The sequence below is a fragment of the Parus major genome, chromosome 4 (genome assembly GCF_001522545.3).
Source record: "Parus major isolate Abel chromosome 4, Parus_major1.1, whole genome shotgun sequence".
In the NCBI taxonomy this organism is placed as follows: Eukaryota; Metazoa; Chordata; class Aves; order Passeriformes; family Paridae; genus Parus; species Parus major.
Window position 1 is genome coordinate 9,574,605 of NC_031771.1, and position 16,298 is coordinate 9,590,902.

General features: G+C 39.2%; 1 protein-coding gene across 1 annotated transcript; it reads right to left on the reverse strand.

The window, feature by feature from the left end:
* Positions 1 to 761: 761 nt before the first annotated feature.
* On the reverse strand, positions 762 to 13,766 carry SPARCL1 (SPARC like 1). The gene is made up of 11 exons (XM_015623736.2): positions 13,452 to 13,766; positions 10,284 to 10,401; positions 10,103 to 10,156; positions 6,476 to 7,630; positions 5,709 to 5,778; positions 4,976 to 5,103; positions 4,278 to 4,398; positions 3,380 to 3,516; positions 2,849 to 2,997; positions 1,800 to 1,948; positions 762 to 1,299 (listed from the first exon to the last, which is right to left on the reverse strand). The coding sequence occupies exons 2-11, from the start codon at positions 10,335 to 10,337 to the stop codon at positions 1,271 to 1,273; spliced, it is 2,046 nt and encodes a 681-aa protein (XP_015479222.1). The 5' UTR covers positions 10,338 to 10,401; positions 13,452 to 13,766; the 3' UTR covers positions 762 to 1,270.
* Positions 13,767 to 16,298: the final 2,532 nt, after the last annotated feature.

A 16,298-nucleotide genomic window follows, 5' to 3' on the forward strand; every position in this document is an offset into this window, starting at 1 on the left:
AAGTGTCAGCATAAATTCTTTTTCCTGAAGAAATGGGAGGTTGTGGATTAAAGTCATTACCTTTTAAGGCCAGCTGTGTACTGTCAGTGTATTTGCAGTTTGAGAGCTGTGCTTTCTCCCACCCAATTCTGTGTGTGTTTAAAAAAAAAAAAAGCAGAAAGCAAATAAGCAATAGGCTGCAGCCAGGGTGGAAAAGTGTCAAAATTACTTTCTCCCCCAAGACATTTGAAGTCACAGAGAGAGGATCTTTTCCAACTGGAACTAGCATGGAAAATGTGGTTTTGTACATGCCATCCAAGTTGAGTTATTTACACACTGTGTGATATTGCAGAATTTGAAGTGAGCAACAAGTCAGGATTATGGAAAAAACCTGGCAGTGAAACTGTTTTTTCTGGGAAGTAATCTCTGGATTGTGTAAGAAGTTCTTGTGTTGAAAATAATCACAGCTTAATTCATTGTATTCCCACAGCATCAGGCTGATGTTAGGCTATGATTATCAGCCTTTGCTGGTTCAAGAGCAAGTTAGCAGGGGGTGATGTGACTTCCACTATTTAAGCTACCAAAATAGCATTTCTGACTCCCATCTTCTTTTCTTTGGAGAGGTGACATGGTTCAGGTGAAAGGTGTTTACTGATCATCTTTTGTAGGAATAATATTTGGGGCTTTTTCCTTAAAGTAGAACATGCCTGGAGTGTTTTCAGTGAAGTGCTTATCTGAAAATAACAAATTTATGGGAATTCAGGAATAATCTCATCCTGTCCTGGGTTTTTTTAATGCTTAAATTGCGCCTCTCTTGAGGAGAGCAAAAGTTGGGCAAAGATGAAAGAAGCAGAATTTTCTTTGATGAAGTTGTGACAAAACCCATATATCCAAGTAGACTTCTATTTTATTGGAGAATTCTATGCAGAGTGTTAAGCTGACAATCCAGTAAATAAAGGAAACAAGTCCCATTTCAGTGGGTGGTAAAACCTACATTCTATAATTCTACTGAAGAGTTTTGTGAACAGCTTAGTCATTAGGTTAGTAGTATTTATTGGTTCAGAAAGATCATGGATACATGTGGGGGGAAACACTGGTTGTTTAGCTACGAACCATTTGAAGTAGTTAAATTTTTCTGCTGTTAAGGAATGTCGAAGTTTTCTGCACTTGGGTTGTTTGATAAGGTTCAGTGAACCTTATTCCACGTTTTACTTGAAAGCTGTTAAGCTGTTAATTACAGACGCAGGATTCATCAGTTTTAGTGCAGTATGGGGAGTCTGTTCAGCCAGGCTCAGAAAAGGAGATTTTCATTTATGTCCTCTGCAACAAAGAAGAAAATATTATTAACCTTTTATGCCAAAGTGACATTTTTATACTGTATCACTAAAGTGACGGATGCTATGAATGAACAATCACTGTTAGAAGTATACATGTATTAAGATAACTCCTTGCAGCTTTCTTCCTTCATGACTGGTAAATTGTCATCAGAAGAGCTGGAAAAATTCTGGGAAGAGCAAAGGTTCCATGTATCTGACCTCTGACCAGAATCAGCCTCCACTTAAAATTAGGGACTTACCAATGGGATTTTGAACACATTTCTTCAGTCTGCTTGTTTGGCCAAATGCCGTCTGTGCCATAACTCTTCTGGGATTAACCTGTGCTGTGTTGTTAACCCTGGTGACCCTTATTAGTGTTGCTTTCCTCTCGGCACAGTAGCCACGGGCTTCTGCTTACAATTTCTTTGCCTTATGTTGAGGTCTGAGGAATGTTCTTTGCAGGAACATTCTGTCAGGTACATCTGCCTATTCTTTTAGGTTTACCTTCCTTAATCCCAAAGCAGTGGCACCATTCCTTCAAGGCGATGAGTTTGTCCTGGTCTCCATCGCACTCTTGGAAGAAACGGGTTATGCAGTGTTCCATAGGGACAAGGGAGGCTCTCAAGGGTGCGAGCTCCGAGTGTGTTAATAATCTGAAAGAAAGGGCAGGTATGGAGAGCTGCATTTCCTTAATAAATCAGCAGGATTATCAAAGCTGATCTAAGGTGCTAGAAGACAACAACGATGGCTTTAGCAGAGATTCCTCAATGGATTTTTTTACAGTGCTTATGTAGTGAATCTGTCCCAGGTCATTATAAAGGTGTCTAATACCTGATGGATCAAAATGCTTTTGCTGCATATTTGTTTGCTAACATCTTATTTCCTAGAGCAAGTATTACTTATGTAGTACTTCGAAGTATTGTAAGGAGCAACTTGCTCACAGCTCATCACTTGTGGAGTTTTGCTATTAATCCTCTGGATATCAAGCTTGTAAAAGTGCTTAACTGTGTTCTTGAACAGTAGGTGTGATTGTCTTGAGATATTGAAGGTCTGAACTTGGAAATACGGATCCCATCACTGGGTGATACTACAAAAAAACTTGAAATCTGAGTCATGTTATTAGAAGCTGGAGGCTTCCTCTTAACTGTGACTATATCTGCTCCTTAAACTGAGAGATCTCTGTGGTGTTAGTTGAAAACTATGGATACCTCATTAATGAATTTTTGCTGCCAGGGCTCTGTCCTTTGTACTTAGCCTGTTGCTCTTAGCTTTGGTAATAACAGGATTTCTTCCTGGCTGAGAGCCATTAGTAGGTATTAAGACAGTGTAGAGCTTAGAGTGATCATGCAAGGCAAGAGGATAGAAGATTCTGACCTAGAATATGATCAGGAAAACAATGAGGGGAAAAGTTCTGTGTTATAAAGGGGGCAACACTGGCTTCTAACAGCTAAGGGACTGGTTCTGTATGTAAAGAATCCCTTGAGGTATGTAGAAAAGTAAAACAGCCTGAGTTTAATCAGCAAATCAGAACTGAACCACAGATATATTTTTACCTGTCAACAGGGTGCTGATCAAGCTGGTGAAACTGCCAGTGCACAGGATACACATACATGTAGTAGTTTTTCTCAAAGTCGTGCAGGAGCAGCTCAACCGGATGGTCACCAGCCACAAGGCGCTTGTCATTCTGGTAGATCTTTTTGACCTGAACTCAACACAGAAATTGTTATTTTTTGTTTTGGGATGAAGATCTGCATTTGGTATGCATATGCACATGCATACTACCTCAGGTAGTCCAGGACATTTTTGCTGCTGTTCATGTCACTTTTGGCAGTAACTAGAAAGGAAGTGAAATTCTTGTGGCTTAATTGTCAGACTCATCTAAGCGGAACTTAGATGAGGCTCAGTAGCCTCAGCTTATTAGGAGATTAAAACAGTTTTATCACATCTTCTCTCCTGAGGCAAACAATTAATGTTTTGGTGTGGAATAAGCCATCTCAGAAGTCATCTAATTCATGCCATTTAGTATGACATGTTCTGGGCTGGTCCATGTAACTGCATGGTCTTATTTGAAAAGGATTGCTGACCTTATTCCTCTGCTTTTCAGTTAGAATCCCAGAAGTGTTCAGATCACGTTCATAATATTGAATAAGGATGTTCTTAAGCCAGTCTCGCATCCGGAGGGGGAATTGATCCACTTCATAATCAGTACAGGGGGGGATGACTGCGCCAAAGAGAAAAGGTTTTGTTACCAAGTCATGTGTTAAGTCCGCATTCGAGCATTTCTGAGATTTGAGATCTACTTCCAGTTAAAATTGATGGAGGTGTTAATACATAAAATTGTGAATGCACCTAATGTGTTCAATTATAAATCTACAATTTTTTGGTGCACATGCTTAACCAGTTGTGCAAGTCACAACCTTTATATATCTGTGCAGCTTTTGAGCATAGTTGTGCAGTGAAGCTCTAATCAATCATTTGCATGAAAGCAAAGTTTTTGACAGCAAGGGAATATTCTGGCTGGGAATGCTTTTCCTCCTACCATATTGCAGCAGTCAAAGAGGTTGGAAATCGGTTCTGGCTTTTAGATCCTGACTTCTGCATTTGGCATCTAAATTTGGGTGATGTTTTTTGGTTTGTTTTTCCCATAGGGGTTTGAGATGGACATTTTAATTTATTAACTCTACGCAAACACTATTTTTCTGGTCAACAATTTACAAAAATCTTCAGAGGCTGTAGCAAGAGGAACATGTGAGACAGTGCCGGGGGAAGATAAGGTCAACAACAAATCAGTGTAAGCACAGAAGAGATTTCTAGGTTTCAGATACTTTTTAAACATGCTTAGGGTTTTGAAGGTCTGAATTAGCAGATAATTGATGCACAAGTGGCAGGTTACAGGAAGAAGGGTAATTTAGGGTTGGCAGATGCATTAAAGATACTGATTCTTTATATCTAGGTGAATTCTTCAAAGAAAAACAAGCTTACATTTGCAGGAGCCCATATAGTCTAGGTGCAGCTGTCGTCCCATTTTTGTCCCTTCCAGTTGACATTTGGTGCCAAAGAGTTGACATGTGCCATCATAAGTCTTGTTATCCGTACCACAAACCTAGAGGAAGCAAAACCACCACCCCACCACTGTGTTGAGAAAATACCTTGTCACTCAAAGGCATTACAGTAATAAAAGCATCATTCATATGTGGTGAATACCCACAGGGAGTACACGTGATCAGAAGTATCAGAATTATTAGTTACTGTATGCCTGCATGAGGACTAGTTGTCTGTACTTGTTTGCCCAGTTTTGCAATACTTGAGTTTAATTTTATTGTTGTAATATAGCCTCTGAGATTATTTCACTCTATGTGTACTCTATGTGCAATATGTACAATATGTGCTCTAAAACACCAAGTGGATACATAGAACTTTTAGTGATGGGGAAAAGCTACAACCCCTGAGAGACTGGGTGAAGCAAGTCAGTTACTGTGTAGTTACATGGGTTCATACTTCTCTCAAGCCACACTCAGTGAGTTGGGGTGCTTTATACCAAATTTTGCAATTACTAGAATCACAGAAACTCACTTGCATGCTTTTTAGGGTAGAGTCATTCTAAATAATAGGGGAATATGTTATCTTGTGAACACTTTAGGTGCCTTTTCCCAGTCCTGTGCACTGGGTGAAATACTTACATGCTCATAGTCTTTGGTGGGAGGGCAAGCAGCAGGATCTTGGCAGATACACTGGGGTTTCCCTTGTTTTTCTGTATGGCAGACTTTGCCTCTTTTGCATTTGAAGTTCCGACATGTGTCTGGCAATCCTAGCAGGAGAGAGGGACTGTATAAGTGATGGGACAAAGCCAGGTGTTGGTCAGATACTACTGACAGCCAAAGCAAAATACAGCACAATATTTATCAAGAAATTCAAAAGCATTTTTAAGTTTGTTATGAAGCTGGATCTTGTATTGAATAAAGCAAACCAAACTTTAAATGATGATTTTTGTGAGACTTCTAGCAGTCCCAGGTTTGAATTGGATGGGGAAATAATTATTTTCTTTTTTCTTTTTCTTTTTTTTTTTTTTTTTATTTTAAGAAAATGTTTGTTCTGTAGGGACTGACATTCAGTTCCATTCAATTCTGGCTTCCTTTGGTGAAACATCCCATCTGTTTTTGCTGAATCAAGCACTGGCCTTTGTCTCCATTTTTGTATGACACAAAAAAATTGTGCACGACAAATGTTTTTCACAAACAAATTACTAAATCCAGGGGAGTATGGAAGGGATTCTCTGGGAACACAAGATTAGGCAGAAGCACAGTTCAGTCACATGAAATCCTGTGCTGCAAAAGGTAGAAAAGAAATGCTGACCAGCAGATTCCCCAGCTGCAGAGAGTTGGGAGTTACATGACAGCTTTGCTTGGGGCTTACCAAGGGGAGCCTCCTCATTCCTGTTGCTGGCACTTTCCATCTCACCGTGGGAACTGCCTGTAGTATTAACCTGCACAGTCACAGAGGCATAAACAGAAAGTTGTGGTAAATCTTGGGAAGAAAAAAAAATATTGGGATAAATTTTTTGGGGGTCCAAATATAGAGCCAGATATAGAGCAAAGTAGAGGCACAGTTTGCTCTGCTTTCAGCAGAGAGAGGTTGCTATGCAAAATGTGTGAGAAGAGCATAAAGCCTCTGGTAGTATTACCATGTTCTTGTTATTTGGGGAAAAAATGGAGGTGGAGAGAGAGAGAGAAATGGGAGCTCAGTAAAGCCTGGGTTTCTTATAATTATTCTGTGGACTCTAGTCCTGCCTTTCCAAGCTGTTCACTTTTGTGTAGTAGCATTTAAAATCTTTGTGAGAGTGGAGTGAGTAGGCTGACCTAGTAAACTGGAGACTGGATTTCAGGTTTTCTATCTGTGTGTTTGTATTTATTTGTGTGTTTCATTACATACCCCACTGGGGTTGGAGCTCTTATGTGAATGGTGTTCACTTCTTTCCTGGTCCAATTCAGCTAAATGCTCTGGGTGCAGTGACATAGCATGAACCAGAGGAATAGGGAATAGAAGGAGAGATAAGAGTTCTGCATATTGAGAAGTCACCTGCTTTTGTCCCGCAGGTCATTTAAATCATCAGAAATTTAAATTGGAAACTGATCCCTCTCCCCTTTTTATACTATTAAAGTTTTATTTTAAAGATAATTTACCTTATCTTCACTGTCCATTGAATTCCTGTTATGAACAGAGCTAGTAATTTTCAATTGTTGCTTGTTGTCGGAATCAGGTGGCTCATGGTCATAATAATCTTGTTCAAAGTCTTTAATATTGACAAACTGGTAATCCTCAGTTTCTCTATGAACGGCAGTGTCATTATCAGTGGCTCCTTCCCCTTCAGGCTCAGTACTGGTGCTCTCCTGGTCATTACTCTGGATTCTCTCCTCTTCCTCATAGGCGGCTTCTTTCCAGGTATTGCTGAGATACTTCTCACCATCAGTGTCACCACTGTCGTGACCACCATCATCATTACTGTCTTCCCTATCATGTGTTTTCACCATGTCATGATCACTCTGATAATTCACTTGAATATTGTCTTTTCTCTCTTGACCTTGCTGTTTGCCATCCTGATATTCATTATGGGTTTTTTTAGAGATGGGGATTTCTTCTTTATAGGACTTCTTCCTGTTCTCGCTCTCTTCTTCTTCTAGGTCAAATTTCTCACTGTGTCTCTTGGTTTTCCAGGTTGGTTGGCTGGAATCTCTCAGGAGTTCATCTGATTGCATGCTATTCTCATGTTGCTGTCTTTTGTATCGGTCACCTTGATGTGTCTGATGGCCTTTGTTCTTTGTGTCTCTGTAATCAATTTCTTCACCCCATTCCTCATTCTCTTCTTCTGTGCTTTCCTCTTCATTGCTTTCACTGTTTTTTTCAGACAGGCCAACAGAATTTTTGTTGTATTTCCACATGTTATGCTCATGATGAAGGCTGAAAGCACCCACTGGGTGTTCTGCGTGGCCTGGAAGGTGTCGGTTTGCCGTGTTCCCATGTTTCTCATGCTTCCTGAGCTGGTCATGCTCAGAGCTGGACTGTTCTCTGCCACTGCTCCCAGAGTCACTGTCCTGGTTATCAGAAGCCAAACCTAGTTTATTGTGCAGTGCAAGGAAATCAATGCTTTTCAGGCTGTTTTTCACTTGATGCTCGCTCCCAGTTCTTCCTTGTTTCCTAATGGTCTGGGGCTCATCCTTGTCTTCAGTGCCTGGTACTGATACCTCTGGTTTTAAATTTCTGTGAGTGGGCAGCAAATCATCCTTGTCTACATACCCTATGTTCTCTTTCTTTGAGGCTTCAGGATGAATATATTCACTCTTGGGGAAAAAAAATTAATTAAAAATAACAGATTAATAAATCTTAGGATTTATGTGAAATTGATGTGGTGTGATTTTTCCCTTGCCAAAGCATGGCACTGGCTTTATTTATTTTCTTTCTATGTGCTTCTCTTAAACTAGCCCAGAGCATGAAATTCACCGCTGGTGCCCCCATGTCTTTCTCAGAAAATCTGTTTATCTGTCCCTTCTTTTATTGCTGGAGTTTCTGGAGAGGTCTGTGCAACAGTTTCAGAGACAGATGCATATGGGTGTCTTGTGAAATCTCAAAATATGTAATTAGTATTTTAGTCGTAACTACAGGCACTTGTAGGCAGCAGTAATTATCACTTACCTCAGAGAAGGGGGATGTGAAACATAACTTCCTACACAGATAAGGGAAAAATAAGGGTCCTGGGAAAAGAGGAGCAGGCGAAGAGAATGCACATTTCATGAGGTGTCATGATAGTAATTCCTGAGATGTGCCCTGCACTGGTTTTATAATCCATATATTAATCTACTTTGAGTCTGATACATCATTCCTTCCTGGCTGAAGTCACCAGGAATTATTGTGTGTGGTGACAATTATAAGATCAACTGTAGATATTTGATATCATTTTGATAACTTTTTTTCTTAAGCTGTTGAGCCAAAAGCAAAAGTACTATCTTCAGTGGAAATGGTTCAAATACTGGAGGAGAAAGCAGGAACTAAAATGACTGTCAGATATTGCTGAAGCAATTGCCTTTCTGCTGCTGTGTGTATTTCTGAACAGCACCTAGGGATGTTCAGTGCTGCTTATTGCTTACAGCAATATAGCACCTGATGCTGATTTTTCTTAAAGCTTTTGGGAAGTTTAATTTGGGAAGAATGGTTCTTGTCAGCATCCAAGTTCTGGAATAGCTTTTTCCTTTAGTTTGGGCAGTCTTATGACTGCCTGGAAACAAGCACTCTACTCACAAACACTTATATATATATATATATATATATATATATATATATGATTCTTGTGGATCAGCTATATCCTATTTCCTAATGTCAAAGCAGTATTTAAAGTTTCACTTTTTTTTTTTTTTTTTTTGCTTTGTTTTGTTTTGCCTGGTGTCATTGCTGATGTGGGAATAGTACTGGGAACTATACTCACTGTCTAACTTTTTCATGGGAAGATTGTACATTTGCTCCAATCTAACAGAAATTCACTGTGGAGCTTTTCCAAAGTTCCACAGATTCAGAAAACACAAGACCAAACAGTCTTTAAGATTTTCTGCTGTGGGTGCCTGTGTTTGAAGCAGCAATTTGAGAAAGAATTGGGTAGCCTTGTCCTGCAGCTGTCCTGCAGAGGTGTGCCTGGGTACGGATTCCAGATGCTGCTTTCTGTTACACCTTTATCCCCCAGGTAAAATCAGCTCTTAGAACTCAGGTACTCGTGAAGAAACTTGGGCAAGTTTCAGTCACTGTCTGAGATTGGATACTGTGGGGGAGAACTGGCCTCTGATAGATGATGCACACACTTGGAACTGATGATTCATTGGCTATTGCAAGGTTTTGTTTTGATACAGCTGTCTTTTGTGTGTTATTTCTGGTACAGACAGCTATAGGCTACAAACCAATATTTATACCATTTCCTCTGCTGGGTACTTCATTAGGAAAAGTTAATTTTTTGTTTTTCATAGCGCAGAGCACCATAGAGATTGATATGAAATGTGTCTGGAAAGCTGTACAGAGTGGGATATAGTTTATAATTAAAAATTAAAAAATGGTTAGCGTAACAGTTGGGATTTTGAATCTCTTACTACAAAGCATGATCTGAGTTTAGTAGTTCTGAAACACCCAGTTGGAGCCAAGATCCATTGTGTCTGAGCCACAAAGGCTCACCAGAGCAGTGCAATAAAAAGGAATTCTTTATTTGGGTCAGCCATGAATGCAAAACTGGCTCTGTCATTACCACACATATGTGGCATAGGGAGGGCTGGTGAAATCCTCTGTCTCATTGCCATCTGGGCATCTGGCCCATCAGCCACAGAGTACTCTGCCAGGACAAGCTGTGTCTAATGCTCTGCACCATGAATAATGAAACATATGGCAGCTAAAATTCTTACATATTTGAGACTGCGTATGATCCCTGGTGTGATAAACTGAGGATTTCATTCCCTTCCTGTACTGGAGCTGTGATGACAATAATTTTGTCTGTCACTGGAGCTTATTACTTGTACAAATTTGGGTAATGGTGATATGTGGGGATTCATTTAAGATAATTTTATCAATAAGTGAAACTTCTACTTAGAGCTTTAGATTTTGTCCTATTTGCAGTTGTTTAATATGCAAGGCATGAGATATTTGGCACTAATTTTTTGGGTGAGAAGACCTAAAATTTTCTTAACATAAATCAATTTTCCAACCAGTATGTATGTGTTTTTATATTTAAGATGAATGTAAATGTAAGTTATTTCCTATTGTTTAAAGAACAAGAAGAGTACCTTTCCTGGAGTTTTCTGTCTGTGAGTTCTGAGCTTGTGATTTACAGGATGGGTCTAAAAAAGACAAATATGTGAGTAGCTCCACATCCATAACAATCTTTTATTGGTCAATGGGATAACATAGAATATTTTCAGAATGGGAAATTAAATGCCTGGTAATAATAGCATGATGAAGACTTACTGGAATAGCAAAAACTGGTCCTACAAGACAAATGAAGAGAGCTAGAGCCTTCATGTTTTCCAGATCTTGTAGAGGACAATAGTTAATGGTACAGAGGTATGGCTTAAAGGTTTCCTTTCTGCAAGAAATATGAAAACAAATCAAGTTAGGATTTGGGTATAATGACCTAGAAACGACTGATGGAAGCAATGTAGTTGCTGCCATAACTTGTTAAGTCTGGAGATCCACAAAATTGCTATGCAGCAAACTCAGATGTGAGACCAACTTAGCTAGAGAACACTTTAGTCTCAGTTCTTTGAGAGTGATTAAGCCGTAGGCTGTGTTCATAAACTCCAGTGGGTGTTACTGAGATGCAGAATTGTGAATGGGCATAGGTTGAGTACATAAATACTTACAAATACTTCTAAGTATTTATCCTCCCTTCTGAGATACCACTTTGTGAAAAATTACTCTTTTTTTATTTAACTCTGAGGCAGTGCCTGCTTGTGGCATCTCTGTGGCTGTATCTGGTAGGAAGAATTAAGTGGTGAAATTCTGCTCAGCAGGTCTCCAAGCTCAGAGGTGCTGCCCAGGCTGCTTGAAGAATGTGTGCAGTCCTGCTTTGGATGCAGTCCTGCTTTTGTTTTCTCAGAAACTGTCACCCAAAGTGTACACTTTTGGAAGATCCCATTAAACATTGTTTAATGTCATTATCTTTAAGTTAATGAAGATCAAAATACTCATTAGTGGGGCATATCCAGCATGCAATCAATTTTTTTCTTGCAGTTAGTTCCAAATTACCTCTTGACTAATTATCTATTATCTCTTTGGCATGATGTCTAAGATGTTTTCAGAGGGAAAGGCAGAATACAACAAAAGCCATTAATGAACATATGCAAAATGTCTCACTGGGCTGGATATGGGCAGTCACTTCAGATAAAGGCAAGTGTTGTTAGACTGAGGGTTATGCAGGCAACTTGTCAGAAATGCAGAGTAATAATCCAATTTCAGTTTTTCAAAGCCCTGAAAACTGCATACTGTGCTTTTTGAAGGCATGGCAAGTGACTGAGGGAAGATAGATTTGAATATCAGGTAGGCTTGATTGCCATTTCTTTCTGATGCTGGTGAGCAACACAGATCCAGGCATGTCAGTTAACTGAGTTTCCATTTTTAAAACTCTCATTTGTCATATTTGTTTTGGTAAACTAGTTTGAGAATCATAAATGAAAAGTTCTGCATGTTGTATTTTAATTATAATTGCAGTTTTCTAATTTGTCTTACCTTTGTCTGTAAAAGTTGTCTCTACCCCCTTTGCTCAGATAATGAAAAAGTTGTTGGAATAAATCTGAGCTGAAGTGGCAGGACAGGGCTTTTGTGTTTTCTTTTCTTATTAACAGCAAAGCCACAGCAGCCAATAGGAAGCATAGGTCTTGAATAAGTATTGAATTATTTGGAAAGCCTGACTACACTGATTGGAATGTCCTATGATAGATTGCGAGTTTTTTTTTCTTACTCTAAGTGGGAAGGCACTTCATTCTTGCTTTAATTTCCAAATTCCTTCAGAAGAGAACTTCTATAAGCAAGCTTTTGTAGCATGTAAGTTTAACAGAACTGGAAGGATTACTTCCAGTAAACGGAACGATTTCTGAAGAAGGTATTTTTAAAAAATGTGAGCAGGGAAACGTCCCCCTGAGAAAAAGAAATCATTATACTCTGCAAGAGAATCAGTAGGAAAAGTTAGCCAAAAGGTGAATAGGAAAATTCTTGAGAACAATGGGGTCTTTGGCCAAGAAATGAGTAATTTAACAATACTTCATCTTGGGTTATTGAGCGAGCAATGCTAACTAGGGATACTGGGTTTGCATGGCAAGGAGGCTACTGGGTTGCCATTCTAATAGTGTCAGCAGTCACTTGAAATAGTCATTGAAATGTTCATCAATGAAATGAATTTTTAATAAAAGTATAAGTGTGATACTTTTATATTACACCTGGTATACACACACACAGTTTCCAGGTCTGTCTCAAAAGCCCTTGTGGGAGCATGAGTACATTATACATGTAGAAGCTGGTTCATGTGTGCACACACATAAAACTAAAAGGCAGATTTTAAGGCAGATTTCTGATCTGAGTTAAAGAAGAGATCACAATAAGAAAAAATATATTAAAGCATTAAAACTATTTCACTCATTCTGTACCAGTAATTACCAATAGCTGCTAATGAGAATTAATCCCTCTAATGCTGCCAGTTTTACAGCTGTAAAAGCCATCGGGCATAAGTCGTTGATGGCTGAGTGCAAAATGATCAAAACCAAACCAAAAGTATTTCAGGACAAGCTAAAACAATTTTTAACAAACCATTTATGTTAACTTAATGCAATTGTTTAATCTCTTATGTTTTCTTTCTACCATTTTATTTTATTTTCTACTTGCTAAGGTCAGAGTTTTTACAGTTTTGGTTTGGCTTTTTTTCCAGAGCTCTCTGTAATTTAAGACCAGATCAAGTCCAAATGAGTTGCTTTGATTTAATTTGTGGAGGATCAAAATGAGACCTACTTATTAGGCAGAATTATTTTCATATTAGTTCATGGGTTTTGTCCTCTCCCAGATCCTACATTTCTTTCATGGGCCCCCTGTTTGGTACCTGTTTTCACTAGGTCTACCAACATATTTTTGAAAGGTTCCTCCAAGACCAGCCAGAGTTTCTCTCTCTTACTTCTCCAATATGAGAAAATAAGGTGAATCTGTTTTTTTGGCCTTGTCTATTGGACAAAGGTTCCTAAACTGATATTTCAAGACACTGTTGAAGTGTTGGGAAATTAGGTCACGCCGTGGCTTTCATCTGGGCCACTGTAGGGTTCCAAAGGAGGTGTGTACTTTTCTTGACTCTTATTTGCCATAATGCTTTATTGTTTTGCAAGATCACTGGAAAAAATAGTTATTCCATTGGTAAAATAAGGGTTGTCTTCCTCAACACAGCAACTACATATTGTTTTCTCTTACAAAGGCCTTTTCTTTCTGTTCTATTCTGAACTACTTCTGTTCTACTCACATTCTGAAATGTGTTATCCTTAAAAGAGATGACACTGTATGAAAGCTTCAGCTATTTTGAAGTAAGTGAAAAAAAAAAAAGCAGAGAGTTAGATATAAAATATTCTAAAGTTTTAATTAAGAATAAAGAAGAAACAGTACCATAGCAGTAGAAGAGGTGCTCCTTCTTGGCCTGCCACTGATGTACTGGAAATTCTTGAGCCTTGCAAAATACTGCTGCTTTTCCTGAGATGTGTTTTGGTGTCTGAAACAGACTCTCTCAGCAAGTGCCTTGCTCTGCAAGCTTCAGTGAAGGAAGATGGTACTCTTTGGGTCTTGGTGGAACAAGCAATCCTAGGCTTCCATGGGACGAGATGGGGGCAATGGGCTGCTGGAATTCTGCTGGATTAAGTGAATCAGAAAGACAATTTAGTGCTCACGGGCTCTGGGCCAGTGGAGATTAGCGGCTTTGTGGGAAGGACACATTTAGTGTTTTGCAGGGAGGGGAGCCAAAGGGAGCAGGTCCAAGAGTTTCTGCTGCATCAGCTGCTCCCAGAAGAGCTGGACTAAGGGATCTGCTGGAGCAGCTACTCTGTGGGCCCAGGGGAAAGTGGAACACGGGGGATGCCAGTCCCTGCTGAACTGTCCAGAGTTGCTTCAGTATGCTGCACATGATGCACTGTAAACTTGCAAAAAGGTAGAAGCTCTAAATTAGATATGTAAAACCCAGTATTGATTGGAGGCTCTTGCATAACACTGAGGAGTTTGCTGTTTGGAAGCTGTTGCCATGGCTGTGCTGCCTGTCTGCCACAGCGACGGTACAGAGCGAGCTGGTGAGGAGTGTGGAAACCTCCATGAGCCTCTGCAGCAGAGGCTTTGTGGCTTCTGGTTCTGCAAGCATTAATAAGTTTATTCTTTATTTTTTTTTCTCATCTCATTATTCCCTAAAATGCTCCACCTGAACTGGAATACTTTCTGTGAGGTTGTCCAGAAATAGTGGAGGGGATGCACCAATGTAAGAGCAGAGGCATTTCCAGTGATAAAGGCAGCAGATCCAGCCTCAAATTCCCCGTTCTGCCAATATCCTCTCTTCCGAAGGAAGACGCTTTGCATATTGTGTTGACGTGACTGGAAGAGAGGTTGAAGCAAAATGAAATTAAGTGTGTGAATGGTAAGAACTGTAATGCAAATGCTGGAAATTCAGTCACTTTAGATAATATTTTAATATAATTCTTTTTTTAAGTTAGAGTTTTACTGGCTTCTGCTCACCCAAAAAGGTAATAAACATTGGGTGTTGATGAGATAGAGTGAGAAATGTACAAAAATGGACCATGTTTTATGTGGCCAACTGTGAAGTTTACAGTTAATTTAAAAAAAAAAAAAATAAATCAAAAAAGAGCCTGAAATCAGAGCTAATCCCTCACTCTGTAGACCAAGCAGAAAAAACCCCTTTGACAAGAGTCCATGAGAAATTCTTTAAATCCTTTTCCCTTTTATCTCTGCTTTTCTGCCTGGAAACTAATTTATGCCTATTGGAGTTGAAATTCTGCTTGTCTGTCAGCCAGTCAGTGTCTGAAAGGAGTGAGCATATTTCAGATCTTCCCTTTTGTTTTTCCTCTTGTTGTGCACGTTGAAAAGATTATTGGTTTTATCTATTCAAAACTTTGTTTTGTGCTGTGCTGTACCATCAGATTGCCTTTACTGGATTATTAAAGATAAGTGGCTTTGCTGTGATTTTTCAGTGTTCCAGATATGGATGGACTCTCAGCTGATAGAAAAAACCTGTTCAGGTAGCTACTCAGAAATTAGGACAAGTACAGCAATGTTAATTTTATGGTAGCTAAATATTAACTCTTTTTGTTATAATATTTTCTGATAATGGCTATTAACATTGCCTTGAAATTCTTAATTCACAAAAAAAAGTGCCAGACTGTGAAGAACTGTGCAGAAACTTGAGGCGGAAATTTGTAGGAGTTTGAAGGTTATTTTTGGAAAACTGTATGTGATCTGTAGTCTTCTCCTGTTTCTGTGTTTAAACAACTTTCTTGGGACTTACATGTCAGTGAGGAGGAAACATTTTGGTTTTGAGGATATTGAGGGATTATACATTGCGTTCAGAGCTGTTACACATTTATAAAATATTTAATTAAACAAAATTGTCTTGCTTCACTTTTGATGACAAAATACTTCAATTGAGAACATCTCTGGTTGTTTTCCAATAACACCAGGAGGCCTGAGCTTGTCTTGGAGCCATCAGTCCTAGTGCTCCAGTCCTTAGCCAGTCCCACTGTGTCAGGGAGTGTGCTTTTTGGAAACCTTTTCAGCAGTAGATTACTAATTCTTTCACCAGAAAGAGCCGTCGAGGTGAAGTATGGGGGGAAGAGGAGAGGCAGGCAGTTGCTGAGCTAAGTGAAAGAGAGGATATGCAGCAAACAATAGAAAAAGATTAAACATAGAAAAAAGATGAGTACAGGGAGGTGAAAAAAAAATTGTTCTATCTGTCTCACTTGTGGCAGCTGCAGAACAGACACTTTAAACAAAGGAAGAAGAACAAAACCTCAGAGGATTTTGCGTTATATTTATTAATATGCCTGTCTTGCAGTGTGTTCTCTGGCAGCAAATATCTGTGGGTCTGACTGACTGTGGGGGAGACAGAGTTAGGCTCAAAAGACATTTGTTTTTATTGAAGCTGTCTGCACCTCTGCATGCTCAGTCCAGCCAGAGGGTTCATATCTCTGCCCACAAGAGAGTGGTGTTGAGCCATTGGCTTCCACACCACGTAGCATTTACATTTACATTTTTAAAATGTAAAGTAAATTTTAACATCAGTGCTCATACTGATTTACAAATAAAGTTTGGCTGTTCCATCAAATATGCTTTACCCCAAAATGAAAAGGTGTAAGCAAGTTGGAACTCAAGTGTTTTAGTATAGATAAAGAAACTCCCATTGGAAATGCTGGCAAGTACTGCTTGTCCATTCCTATTGGAAATAATTGATAGGGTTCATGT

What these genes read in the sequence shown, in the direction of transcription:
- SPARCL1 (XM_015623736.2), bottom strand. Translation starts at nt 10,337, where the DNA reads ATGAAGGCTCTAGCTCTCTTCATTTGTCTTGTAGGACCAGTTTTTGCT. An exon ending in GACCAGTTTTTGCTATTCCA is followed by an intron (nt 10,157 to 10,283) that starts GTAAGTCTTCAT and finishes TGTCTTTTTTAG; the next exon opens with ACCCATCCTGTAAATCACAA. An exon ending in CTGAAAAGCAGAGGAATAAG is followed by an intron (nt 2,998 to 3,379) that starts GTCAGCAATCCT and finishes TGTTGAGTTCAG; the next exon opens with GTCAAAAAGATCTACCAGAA.